Source organism: Oncorhynchus mykiss, chromosome 13 (genome assembly GCF_013265735.2).
Source record: "Oncorhynchus mykiss isolate Arlee chromosome 13, USDA_OmykA_1.1, whole genome shotgun sequence".
In the NCBI taxonomy this organism is placed as follows: domain Eukaryota; kingdom Metazoa; phylum Chordata; class Actinopteri; order Salmoniformes; family Salmonidae; genus Oncorhynchus; species Oncorhynchus mykiss.
The window spans coordinates 16482079-16496833 of record NC_048577.1 but is presented as its reverse complement, the minus strand read 5'-3'; the positions used below and the strand labels follow the sequence as shown (position 1 = coordinate 16496833).

The 14755-nt window shown below is 41.3% G+C and overlaps 1 protein-coding gene across 1 annotated transcript in view; it reads left to right on the top strand.

Moving 5' to 3' along the window:
* LOC110485784 (E3 ubiquitin-protein ligase NEURL1) overlaps positions 1-13037 on the top strand; it is a 61482-nt gene extending 48445 nt beyond the window's left edge. The window contains exons 5-6 of the mRNA XM_021556950.2: positions 7040-7219; positions 9118-13037. Of these exons, the coding sequence (XP_021412625.2) occupies positions 7040-7219; positions 9118-9374 (437 nt within the window). The 3' untranslated portion in view covers positions 9375-13037. The remainder of the gene's footprint in view (positions 1-7039; positions 7220-9117) is intronic.
* Positions 13038-14755: the final 1718 nt, after the last annotated feature.

Genomic DNA, 14755 nt, shown 5'->3' with positions numbered 1-14755 from the left:
TCACCTTACGAGGAGTTTACGGCAACATGAAGCGGCCGTTCTAGAGACTCTGCACTACAATCATTCATCCGAACAAATCTAGGAATTCCTTTTGACCCTGATAGATAGTAAATCACCTTTATGTTCCAATTGTTCAACCTTAGGAAGTGTCTTACCTGTTTATGTGACGGCAGGTCTGAATGTGTTTTTATAGGCTTTCAGGTTTACCTGAATGTGTCCTGTGGGGCAGCGTTTACATTTGGGAGTGCTCCTTTAAACTGGCTTAAGCTGTGTGTGTTGTGCACTGACATGAGGTTCACTAATTCCTGAGCTCCCCTAGTGGGGGAGTGCCCTTGGTAGGGTGAGTGAACACCGAAGGTCAAGTATTAGGGCTCCTAGCTAGCATGCCCACTAAGAAGCAACAATTTGATATTCAGAGAGAATGAATGAACAAACTAATGAATGAATTCATTAATGATTGAACAGTTCACGAATGAATGATTAAGAGTAATGAATAAATGAGTGAATGGATGATTGGATAAGCAAATGAAAGAACAAATGAATGTGAATTATTATGTGGATTATAATCAATGTTGATTATAATCAACACTACACGTTTTAAATGTCCTGCATTGCAGGAAAGCTGTCCTGCAAAAAGAGGGATCAAATGAAGGTCCTACATCTGTAAATGGGGAGAATGATGGTGTGATAGTGGAGGAGATGTTAGAGGGAGGGAGAGAACAGCAGTAGAGAAATAGGACACTATTACTCTGACACTCTCCCCATACATTATAGATTCCATTAGAATGTCAGCTCGTTCACGCTCAAGTGAACAGTCTCGCCCGGCACCCACAGCTACTCCAGCCACTGTAATTCTCTCTTTCTTTCTTTCTTTCTTTCTTTCTTTCTTTCTTTCTTTCTTTCTTTCTTTCTTTCTTTCTTTCTTTCTTTCTTTCTTTCTTTCTTTCTCCCTCGTTTTTTTCTCCCTCCTTCAGACTGAAACATTGAAACATCCTTGGGTCTGGCATGGTTGGCCGTTTATTCACATTTCCTGACGTCGCTCTCTCTCTCTCTCTACCTCTCTCTCTCTCTCTCTCTCCCCCTCTCTCCCTCTCTCACTCTCTGTGTCTAGTGACTCTGATGTCCTTCTCTTCCCTAGCAGTTACACACACACACACACACACACACACACTCACACTCACACTCACCACTGGACTTTAATGAGCGATAAAGGGCAGCATATGACGTGAGTTAGTATCATCCAGCGCGGTCTGTGCTTACAGTGAACATGATCTCTCTAGCCTCTACACCTACACACACACACACACACACACACACACACACACACACACACACACACACACACAGACACACACAAACACACACACACACACACACACACACACACACACACACACACACACACACACACACAGAGTCTACAAAATATTAAGGACACATGCTCTTTCCATGACATAGACTGACCAGGTTAATCAAGGTGAAAGCTATGATCCCTTATTGATGTCACTTGTTAAATCCAGTGTAGAGGAAGAGGAGGAGACAGATTAAATCATCTTTTTCAAGCCTTGAGACAATTGAGACATGGATTGTTTATGTGATTGTGTATGTAGGGTGAATGGGAAAGACAAAATATTTCAGTTCCTTTGAACGGAGTATGGTGGTAGGTGCCAGGCGCACCGGTTTGTGTCAAGAACTGCAATGCAGCTGAGGTTTTCACACTCAACCGTTTTCTGTGTGTATCAAGAATGGTCTACCACCCAAAGGACATCCAGCCAACTTGACACAACTGTGGGAAGCATTGGAGTCAACATGGGTCAGCATCCCTGTGGAATGCTCTCAACACCTTGTAGAGTCCATGCCCCGACGAATTGAGGCTGTTCTGACGGCAAAGGGGGGGTACAACTCAATATTATGAAAGGGGCCTTAATGTACACATACACACACACATATACACACACACCGCCCTACAGATACCAACATCTGATAGCAGGGATGTTAAGATGTCAAGGCTATAAACACCTGGATGTTAAGATGTCAGGGCTATAAACACCTGTATGTTAAAATGTCAGGGCTATAAACACCTGGATGTTAAGATGTCAGGGCTATAAACACCTGGATGTTAAGATGTCAGGGCTATAAACACCTGGATGTTAAGATGTCAGGGCTATAAACACCTGGATGTTAAAATGTCAGGGCTATAAACACCTGGATGTTAAGATGTCAGGGCTATAAACACCTGGATGTTAAGATGTCAGGGCTATAAACACCTGGATGTTAAGATGTCAGGGCTATAAACACCTGGATGTTAAAATGTCAGGGCTATAAACACCTGCTTGTTAAGATGTCAGGGCTATAAACACCTGGATGTTAAGATGTCAGGGCTATAAACACCTGGATGTTAAGATGTCAGGGCTATAAACACCTGGATGTTAAGATGTCAGGGCTATAAACACCTGGATGTTAAGATGTCAGGGCTATAAACACCTGGATGTTAAGATGTCAGGGCTATAAACACCTGGATGTTAAGATGTCAGGGCTATAAACACCTGGATGTTAAGATGTCAGGGCTATAAACACCTGGATGTTAAGATGTCAGGGCTATAAACACCTGGATGTTAAGATGTCAGGGCTATAAACACCTGGATGTTAAGATGTCAGGGCTATAAACACCTGGATGTTAAGATGTCAGGGCAATAAACACAAAACATTTTCCAGCACCAGAGCACTGATAAAATCACTGACTTCATGTCGGGCCAGATAATATCCTGTCTCTCACACACACTCTCCACATGCCTGCAAGTATGTACAGTGTAGAGAATCATTGTACCATTTAAACCGCTGTGAAATATTGTTTCCATAAACAAAAATATTGTGTTTTCAGCTGATTGAAACTGGTGTGAGTAATAGACACAAAAAATAAAACAAAGCACAGGAAGCATAGAAATATTGCACATAGAACTTGTCTACCACATCTGATCTACTGCTTGTTTTCAATGAGAATGACAGATCTATAACTCACATTTCTGTGTGAATTTGGTCAGGTCGCCCAAAAAGTGACATATTGCAGCTTTAACTATATATACAGTATATACTATCCTATATATAGATTTGACAAATTACCATTGAGAGCCTAAATGTAGAAAATGGTCCTGGCAACAAACTTAAAGACCACCCATATACGGTCGCCAAACCTCTCAAAGCTCTTAAAGTTTCTTTGGATATCGTGTTTCAGAAAGCTCAATGGGTGTAGAAAGATAAGCAACCACTTTACAACCCCAGTCTCCTCTTTTCCTCCTCCCATCTTCCCCTCCTCCCATTCATCAGTCTACCACTGAACAGATCCCTAGAAGGATATCCCACACTCCTCTTCAAAGACGTAGAGACTATGATGACCTAAGGTCACTCACTATATGACAACTAAGGACATCCTCAGTCACAACCATGGCTGTAGGGCCAAACGGCCATTTTGAAGCCACAACCCCATCAAGGTGCTGCGACAGTGTGTGACCCAGTGTTGTAGAGTCAAAGTATGTCCCAGTCTCAGTGTCACATAGCCCACATTCCTCAGAATCCTCCCATAGCAGACTGCTTTAGAGGATCTGGACAAACATACTCTTCTTAATAAACCTCCTGTGTCACAAATGGCACCCTATTCCCTATATAGTGCACAACTTTTTACTAGGGCCCATAGAGCTCTGGTCAAAAGTAGTGCAGTCAAAAGTAGTGCACCACATAGGGAATAGGGTGCCATTTGGGAGGCGGGGAGTGAGCTGCCACAGCTGTCCACAGTCCCTCTCTAAATTAATCTGGGAGTGAACAGGAGGATCAGGGCCGGGCTCCACTGATCCTAGGTCAGCTGCTGAGGACAAGCCAGATAGGGGATTAAAATGGGAGAGATGGAGGACAGCGAGAGGCTCGGCACCAGCACCACACCTCTGGGTTAGAGTCCACAGGGGGACCTGTCAGCGTAGTAGTAATGTGATCGTAGGGGGACTCTGAATAGTAGTTCTAGTGGTAGTTTATAAGGAGGATAAGGGTGTGTCCGTACGAACTAAGGGTAGTTATGGGAGTGTGCGTTATACATAGACATTCTACAAATGACCATCTAAAAACACACCGCACAAACACACACACACACACACACTTAGATATATACACACACACACACTGAGGCACCAAGAGCCTAGGGGCACCAGAGCAACCCTCTACACAAACAGCCCAGGTCTTAACCCTCCTCTCCAACTATACCAGCACATGCAGCCCCATTTAGAAAACCTCAAAGACTCCACAAGACTTGTACAGTGCAGCCTACCACATGACGTAATGCACCATGTCAGTCAGTCATCAGGTAACAGAGATCAGTATTACACCCAACATGGGTCCTAAGGCATTATGTTAGCATTATCGCAGAACCAAAATGGCCACCTAGTCCAGTGGTTCCCAACCAGGGGTAAATAGAACCCTTGGGGGTACTTGGCCTATCCACACGGTGTACTTGTGAAGACTCATGAGACCATAGGCCGACTGATAAAATGCACGAGTGGGTAAATTGAGTTGGTGGTACAGTAAGCGAAAAAGTTTGGGAACCACTGGCCTAGTCGACAGCCTCTCCAGTGTTCGTGAGCATAGAAAGACCGCAATTGGGCAGCCATTTTGGATCTGGCCATAGATCAATCGCTCCCAGAGAGATGCCAGAAACGGTGGCCGGTCGCCATGTTGTCAGCTGACGGCAGTCTTAATGATAGACCACGGGCCACACACCAGACGACTCATTTTTCACATTCTTCCGTCATGCCATCCAGAAAAACAGACATAGCGCGCTGAGAAAGACCATGGAGCTCCTTCCCAGTTACCACAGTCCCCATAGGCTTTGATGAACGATTCCTCCTCTCATCCCTCGTGTCTTAAAATAACACGTTATTGAAATGTTCAAGGGTTCATTGTAGTTCATTGTGGCTTGTTTGTTGCTGTTGTTGCTGATGATGTCCCTGTTTTTGGATGGTGTGGCTTTCGGGCCGAATGGTGACGATAGCCATTTCCATTGTTCCTAGCGAATTTGCAAAGCTTTTAATCATTTTTCTTTTTTAATTATGACACCCAACAAGACAGACAATTGTCATAGTAATTTACTAAACACTAAATAGTCATTCTGTTAGTGCCTACTTAAACCAGAAATAAAACAATTGGTCTCATATTACAACTCCTGCGGGTCAGCGCAAGACTAACAATGCCTGGATGCATACAATATGTCTACATAAATATGTCTACATAAATATGTCTACATAAATATGTCTACATAAATATGTCTACATAAATACAGTCTAGAAATAAATTACGTTTTTTTTTGGTGTAGTATCACTTTTGATTAGGTGATCCCACTTTTAAAAAATCAATAGCGATACTCAATCTTGCTCAGTCTATATAAATTATTACTACTCAATCACTAGCAACCATTTAACTAACCAACCGTCAAACCAATGTTAAGGAACCACTTGGTCCTCAGATACAAACATAATTTCTCTGACGTATCCTCTTCATCGATGTACAGGCATGTACTGTATGTCTGACGTATCCTCTTCATCCATGTACAGGCATGTACTGTATGTCTGACGTATCCTCTTCATCCATGTACAGGCATGTACTGTATGTCTGACGTATCCTCTTCATCCATGTACAGGCATGTACTGTATGTCTGACGTATCCTCTTCATCCATGTACAGGCATGTACTGTATGTCTGACGTATCCTCTTCATCCATGTACAGGCATGTACTGTATGTCTGACGTATCCTCTTCATCCATGTACAGGCATGTACTGTATGTCTGTGGCAGCCAGGGTCGCGTTCCGACTTACGTAATGTCTCCATGTCCGTGACTTTGGAACCCAATATGTCATGTTAATCACACTGGGGCTGGGGTCTCTGAAACATGACCCCTCACCTCAGGCATCACTGGCATCCTAATATGTGCTTCTTAAACGTGGACATTTGTTACCCTGCCTTCACCACAGAAACAGGGGATGTAAAATAAAAAGTGGAACGTGACAAACCCCTCACATATCTCCCTAAACTTCACGCTAGTAATCCCCAAAAGTTATTGAAAAGCCATTCACTTGATCATACGATCATTCATCTGTCTACTGTATAGCACACTTAGAGAAAACCCCCTCTGATCTTTGTAGGCCCATGCAAATAAGCTTTATTAGCATGAATGAACAAGGCCACTGTTGCTAAAACCAGGTGAGAGAACGACACCAATAAAATATATTGTAATGGTGATTAGAGAAAGGGGAATATATATATACAGTACAAAATAATCTCTGATAATATTATATATATATATATATAGATATATATATATATATATATATATATATATATATATATATATATAAATATATATATATATATATATATATATATATATATATATATATATATATATATATATAATATTACCAGAGATTATTTTTAAATGAATAAAAAAATTAGTAATAATAATCTTTATATTTCTCGGTTCTTTATGATATAGGATCATTCTTCAATGTAGAACCTACTGGATAGTCCACTTACAGTAATAGAGGTGCCTATATTTGAGGTGCTTATAATTTAGATGGCTATATTAGAGGTGGCAATAGTTGAGGTGCCTATAATTGAGGTGCCTATAGTTGAGGTGCCTATAGTTGAGGTGCCTATAGTTGAGGTGCCTATATTTGAGGTGGCTATATTAGAGGTGGCTATAGTTGAGGTGCCTATAATTGAGGTGCCTATAGTTGAGGTGCCTATAGTTGAGGTGGCTATATTTGAGGTGCCTATAGTTGAGGTGCCTATAGTTGAGGTGGCTATATTTGAGGTGGCTATATTTGAGGTGCCTATAATTGAGGTGACTATATTTGAGGTGCCTATAGTTGAGGTGACTATATTTGAGGTGCCTATATTTGAGGTGCCTATATTTGAGGTGCCTATAGTTGGGGTGCCTATATTTGAACTCTATATGCTTTCATAACCATCTCTTTTCTCTCTGTCTGTTCTCTGGCTCCAGGTTCCACACATCTCGGGGACCAGCCGGCGCGGCCTCCCTCCAACCCCAGCTCTCCCTCCTCCTCCCCCCACACCCCCAGCGCCCTAGCCCTGGCCCTGGGTAGTGGAAGCTCCGACCCTGTCCTTAACGGAGGCCTGGGAGGCCCCAGCTCCGCGGCCTACTGTGGTGGCTCTGCGGGAGGTCTGTACCTTTCAGAGCCACTCTATTAATCAAACGATCAAACCCACTGCAGGGGGTTAAGAGAGGAGAGAGGGGGACACTAGGTAGCAGATGTCCTGGGTGGTGAGTCTGTTCGGTAGATTGCTTCTCGTGCTGTGCAGCGGGAGGACACAATGTCTCGTCTACTGTTGTAGTTACATAATGTGAGGCTGCCTTCATAGTAGAACAACAGTGGTAAAATGGGTTTGTACTGTATTTATTGTAAAGAATGTATTGATCAACACTGTAGATTAGATCCATTACATCAGTACATACACTACTGGTCAAAAATTTTAGAACAACTCCTCAGTCAAAGATTTTTCATATTTTTTACTATTTTCTACATTGTAGAATAATAGTGAAGATATCAAAACTATGAAATAACACATGGAATTGTGTAGTAGCCAAAAAAGTGTTAAACCTATCAAAATATATTTTATTTTTGAGATTCTTCAAATAGCCACCCTTTGCCTTGGTGACAGCTTTGCACACTCTTGGCATTCTCTCAACCAGCTTCATGAGGTAGTCACATGGAATGCATTTCAATTAACAGGTGTGCCTTCTTCAAAGTGAATTTGTGTAATGTCTTTCCTTCTTAATACGTTTGAGGCAATCAGTGGTGTTGTGACAAGGTAGGGATGGTTTACAGAAGATAGCCCTATTTTGTAAAAGACCAAGTCCATATTATGGCAAGAATAAGCAAATAGAAACGATCCATCGTTACTTTAAGACCTGAAGGTCAGTCAATATGGAACATTTCAAGAACTTAGAACTCAGTTTCTTCAAGGGCAGTCGCAAAAACCATCAAGCTCATGGGGACCGCCACAGGAATGGAAGACCCAGCATTATCTTTGCTGCAGAGGATAAGTTCATTAGAGTTACCAGCCTCAGAAATTGCAGACAAATAAATGCTTTGCAGACTTCAAGTAACAGACACATCTCAACATCAACTGTTCAGAGGAGACTGTGTGAATCAGGTCTTCATGGTCGAATTGCTGCAAAGAAACCACTACTAAAGGACACCAATAAGAACAAGAGACTTTCTTGGGCTAAGAAACACGAGCAATGGACATTACACCGGTGGAAATTTGTCCTTTGGTCTGGAGTCCAATTTGAAGATTTTTAGTTCCAACCGCCGTGTTTTTGTGAGACGCAGAATAGGTGAACGGATTATCTCCATATGTGTATTTCCCACCATAGAGCATGGAGGAGGTCTTATGTTGTGGGGGTGCTTTGCTGATGACACTGTCTGTGATTTATTTAGAATTCAAGGCACACAACCAGCATGGCTACTACAGCAATACTGCAGCGATACCCCATCCCATGTGGTTTGGGCTTATTGGGACTATAAATAATTTTTCAGCAGGACAATGACCCACCTCACCTCCAGGCTGTGTAAGGGCTATTTTACCAAGAAGGAGAGTGATGGAGTGCTGCATAAGATGACCTTGCCTTCACAATCCCCCGACCTCAAACAGATTGAGATGGTTTGGGATGAGTCGGACCGTAGAGTGAAGGAAAAGCAGCCAACAAGTGCTCAGCAGCCAACAAGTGCTCAGTTGAACTCCTTCAAGACTGTTGGAAAATCATTCCAGGTGAAGCTGGTTGAGAGAATGCCAAGAGTGTGCAAAGCACTCATCAAGGCAAAGGGTGGCAATTTGAATACGTATATTTTGATTTGTTTAACACTTTTTTGGTCACTACATGATATAGTTTTGATGTCTTCATTATTCTACAATGTAGAAAATAGTAAAAATAAAGAAAGACCATTGAATGAGTTGGTGTTCTAAAACTTTTGACCTGTAGTGTACATGCAGAATGATTCTCTCTTTCTCCCTCTCCCTCCTTCCCTCCCTCCATCACTACCTCCCCCCTAACAGGAACGACCCCCAGCTCGCCCGTCAGCCTCCCCAAGTCACCCACCTTCCCATCAGGCAGCGGGAGAGGGCCCGGGTGGCCGACTGGAGATGAGTGTTCCATCTGCTACGAGAACCACGTGGACACGGTCATCTACGCCTGCGGTCACATGTGTCTCTGCTACACCTGCGGCGTCAAACTCAAGAAGATGTCCAACGCCTGCTGCCCCATCTGCAGGAGACAAATCAAAGACATCATTAAGACCTACCGTAGCACGTAGGGGGCCTTTGAAGCTAAGGGCCTCGTAACTGAGGGCCACAGGCATAAGTTAATGGGGAGAGGAGGAAGACGTTGGGGAAAGACAAACTTTTAAGATCAGGGTAATGGACAATGGACAGTTCGCTCTGGTACATTTGTGTGATGGATATTGAGGAAGAATCTTGATTTTTGTTTCAAAAACCCATTTTTTGTTGGCTGGTACAGTTAGTAGACCTGCACTGCAAAGGTCTCTTACATTTCCACTTTCCCTCTCTGATGCAGTGTGTGATGGCTTTTGAAGTGGCGGGGGGTTTGCAACCGCGGCGAGAGCTTCCTCTCTCAACTAGAAGTTTTCATTCTTCTTGCTCTCTCCAAGGATTCAGGAAGTTTCAAACTTTGAGGAAAGAGAAGCCACTTCCAGACGACTGCCACGAGTTTGCTCATTTGCATGGGAGCAAACGAGGTGGTTTCAATTCAACGTTTTTGGTCTTGAGATGAACTATCTATGTTAACTTCCAACATTTGCCTCTTAACTTGACTCAACTTTGTCTGTGAAAAACAAAACAACAGGAAAATAGCCGCCCTTGTCTACAGATAGTTCTTTATTAACATAACGTCTCAGTATGACACAACTTCTGTCTGTGTGTTACTTAGGCAAACTGCAGAGGAAAAGAGAGGACTTATTTGTTGCTCAAGGGTTGTGACCGGAAAGGGATGCATTTCTGTAGTAGTCATAGGATTCATCAATAGGAAGATGACTGCAGTTGTATAAAGTTGTGAAGTACAGTATATGACGTGTGAAGGAGGGATGTATCACCTCTTGCTCCTATATAGTAAGTCATATAGTCTCAACCAAATGTATTTGTGTGGTAGTTCTATAGCACATTCATTGGTGGTAGCTGTCCTGTTGCGCTAGCTCGCTATCTGCTTGCTCTGCAGTGTCGTATGTTGCACTGAAGTCAGTACTGCGCTCTCGGAAATGCCCCATCTAGAAAGGAGAAGAAACAGATTATTTTACACAATACATTTAAACAACCATCAAGACAATGTCACTGGCAGCCTCAGCTCCCAATCCAATCCCAGAATTTGTACCCACATCATGTGACTTGGAAGCAGGAAGTGAAAGTACATTTATTGGGTGTTCCTCAGGTCCAGCTGTTTAACGCCCCAAAATGGTGACAGTTTACGCAAACGCCAGCCCAATGCACTGTGATTGTTGCCATGGAATACCGTCCACCGTCGATCCGTGACACAGCCCCCTGCCTTATTTTATGAACAGTTCATTTGTTACATGCGGATGTGTGATAAATAATACCTTGTTTCTATTCATATTTTTCACCAAGACCCCTTACTAAAATACCAAATACGATGTTGTGTGTCCGAAGAAAAGCTTTCCGAATCAGGACTTCAGAGGATAAACTCAGAGGATAAGAAGCACATGAAACAAAACTGAATTGACCCCAACTTATTTTTATAACTCAAAATACTTACTGGTCAGTGGTCATTTGCATCACATACAGTCAGTAATATGTACACAACCCTAAACCCTATCACGGTACTATTCTAACATCTGCATAGTGCTTCAACCAGCAACAAATACCCTTCACAGTTGCACACATTCATGTAGGGTTATGAGAGGTAGATGGGAGTTCCTCAATGTTACAAGTTGATAGACAGTTGGTTACACGTGTTGTCACTTACCCCAAATGACTTTTATCACTTTGGGGAGAATCAAAATGTCCACTTAAGTCGAATTATCACATCAATGCAAGACTACCTGAAAATGTGATTTTGTAAAAGTAAGAATTTTCCCCTTTTTGATCAGTATGTGTCATATATCCCATTGAAATTCCCATCACGCTTGTGTGTCCTGGAGCTGTGTGCCATAGCTTTCTGCCGGGAGCTGAAAACGCAGTTTCTTTAACACGTTTATCTTGCATCTGGGTGTAATTAATAGATAATCGACAATTGAATCTGGAATGTAATGCTGCGACGGTATTTGCCAGTTCCTTGTGTTCGGGGAAAATACTGACAGATGTTTCGTACACGCCCTCTTTACACTCACAAACAGAACTTTGTGTTTTTATGACATTATACGCTACTGCTTGAAGTGTTAATTCACATTTTGAATGTTAATTTATGTTTTAAAATAAGGCAAATCGTTTTATTGGTGTGGTTGGTAGTATCGAGAGAGAAAAACATATTTTGTCAGCTTTTTTGTTGTTGATTGATAGTCATGATTGTAATGTTTGTTTTCTGGTTGATTTGAAACGATGAAATAATCAGCTATTTCTACTTCTACGGTGTATCCTAGAGCCAGGAACGATATTATCTTGTACCTTCCACCAATACCTGGGACTCCCTGCAGTATACAATCATAACACCTTGTTGTGTTTGAGTACAAGATAAGCACAGATTAATAATTTTACAAACCCTGAATATTCAGACGCGGAATTATTTTGTAATTTATACATTGTTGTTTATGCCTCCTTTCGAGTCCAAACCAGGTTTGTTTTTATAGCCCTTACCAAGTATATAGCTTAAAGGCCGTCGTTGTATGGCAATGTTAAATGTCACTTTATAAGAATCCTGATTGTACTTTTTAAATGGTCTATAGGTAGTCTATAGGTAATCTCTGGCATATTCTATTGCAGAAAAAAAAATTGTGCTGATACTAAGTGTCCGACGAAATCCGAAACCCAATAAAAAATTAATGTGTTAATCCACCTCGTCATTTGAAAAGTCTGTGCTAAACACACGTCATTTACTCTTGCTTGTAACAGGTTTTTACTGCCCCTTAATCCAAGGAATTGAACCTACAACCACTAATGTAAACAATGGTCATTGGACATACGGTCATGTCATAAATGGCATTGACAACCTATAATAAGGTAAAAGTGAAATATCATGCAAAATCAACAAGGCACCTACATTGCTGCCTATCGTATTTATTGAGTTACATACAGGATTAATTGAAGTGGTCTGACTCATGTCAGTACTCAGTGGCTTAAAGTTCAGCCCTCCACACAGATACTATGACTAGGGCCCAGAATTGTTCCTGGACTAGTGACCTGGAAAATTCAAGACCCTAACTATAACACCAACCAGTTGCGTGCGGTGTGATACCAATTTACCCCCAAAATATTTTTGGTATCTCTCCTGATTGTTTGACGACCCGGTATTGTATCTATCTTCCATTGAAGTGTTTGGATCTCAGATCCTACTGTACTTGGGTGTTTGCTTTCTTCTTCTACTATCCTCCATTTTAGAAAACCCCTTCTTCAGATATCACTAGACAGGTTTCACCTGGGAAATATACTTTATTTTCTGTCTTTTAGTTGTTTGAGTTGTTTGTTCACTCCGTCCTAGTTAGTGAACTTTGGGACCAATAGAAGACAAGCTGAAAAATATATATTTTTTAATCTCCTAGGCCATCATTTAGACAGAGTTCAGGGGTCGATCAGAACGCTACACATAGAAATGTAACATAGGCTAGGTCAAACACGATTGCTCCTATTTTCTATGATATAGAAGAATATATGTTCTATGTTGTGACTCATCCATTGTTTAAGATACTTTGCAAACCTGTCTTTATTTGAAAACTAGTTTCCAAGTGATCTGTTTGTGAGCTCTGTTAAATGTGATTCGGATGATTGTGTCAATAAACTTTCCAGACGTGTTTCAAGGAAGTGTCTGTCCCTGCTTTTCTCATAAAACTTGAATAAACATAAATTAAATACATTTGATTACAAACTAATTCTATATCGTCTATCACATCTCCAATATCCATCTTAATATGATTGGATTATCCCCCATACATATCCAACTATAACATACACTTGATCACAAATTCTTATTTATTATATCCATACCTTTTAGTTCATCCTGTAAATGTCTTTTTTTATTTTTTTTATTTAACCTTTATTTAACCAGGAAGGGCTCATTGAGATTTGAAGTCTCTTTTTCAAGAGCGCCTTGGCCAAACTACAGGTAAATCTAGTAAAAAAACATAGAATTCACAAGAGTATAACAAAATCATACAATTAAAAACATTGACAGGTCAGGAAATCAGCCTCAAATCATCCTTCTGGACAATAAAAATGTCCAATTGAAATGGTAGTAAACGCAAAATGGCTTTGTAAATAAAAGTATACCAGTGACTGAGCCTACAATTGACTAGAGAAGGCCAGCCAACCCTGGTATATAACATACAGTGGTGTGTAAGGATTTTGCAGTTTAAAAAAATCTCAATGCTCCATGGTAAAGGGTGTCAATTGATCTCAAACACTGTGTGGAAGCATTCATATATAAAATATCCCCATAGTCTAGTATAGGCATAAATGTAGCTGATACTAGTCTACTACTGGCTTCAAAAGAAAAACAGGCCTTATTTCTCAAATAAAATCCCAACTTCAGTTTCAATTTGTTTGTAAATTGTTGAATATACAATTTAAAAGAGAGGCCGTCATCAATTAAAATTCCAAGATATTTATATGAGATTACAGTCTCAATCTCATTGCCCTGACAGGTAGTAATAGGTGAAAGGTTCAGAGGTCAATTTCTTGCTTTAGAAAACTGTGCCACTAGAGATTCTCGGTTCGAGTCCAGGCTATCGACCGTTGCCTCCCCCGAGTCCGTACGGGAGTTGCAGCGATGAGACAAGCCTGTAACGACGCATGGCTCTCGACCTTCGCCTCTCCCGAGTCCGTACGGGAGTTGCAGCGATGAGACAAGCCTGTAACGACGCATGGCTCTCGACATTCAAATTTCTTGTTAGCAAACTATAGTTTTGGCAAGTCGGTTAGGACATCTACTTTGTTTGATGACACAAGTCATATTTTCAACAATTGTTTACGGACAGACTATTTCACTTATAATTCACTGTATCACAATTCCAGTAGGTCAGAAGTTTACATACACTAAGTTGACTGTGCCTTTAAACAGCTTGGAAAATTCCAGAAAATTATGTCATGGCTTTAGAAGCTTCTGATAGGCTAATTGCCATTATTTGAGACAATTGGAGGTGTACCTGTGGATGTATTTCAAGGCCTACCTTCAAACTCAGTGCCTCTTTGCTTGACATCATAGGAAAATCAAAGAAATCAGCCAAGACCTCAGAAAAATAACTGTAGACCTCCACAAGTCTAGTTCATCCTTGGGAGCAATTTCCAAGTGCCTGAATGTACCACGTTCATCTGTACAAACAATAGTACACAAGTATATACACCATGGGACCATGCAGCCGTCATACCAGGAAGGAGATGCGTTCTGTCTCCTAGAGATGAATGGACTTTGGTGCGAAAAGTGCAAATCCATCCCAGAACAACAGCACAGTAAAATGACCTTGTTGGAGAAAACAGATACAAAAGTATCTATATCCACAGTAAAATTAGTCCTATATCG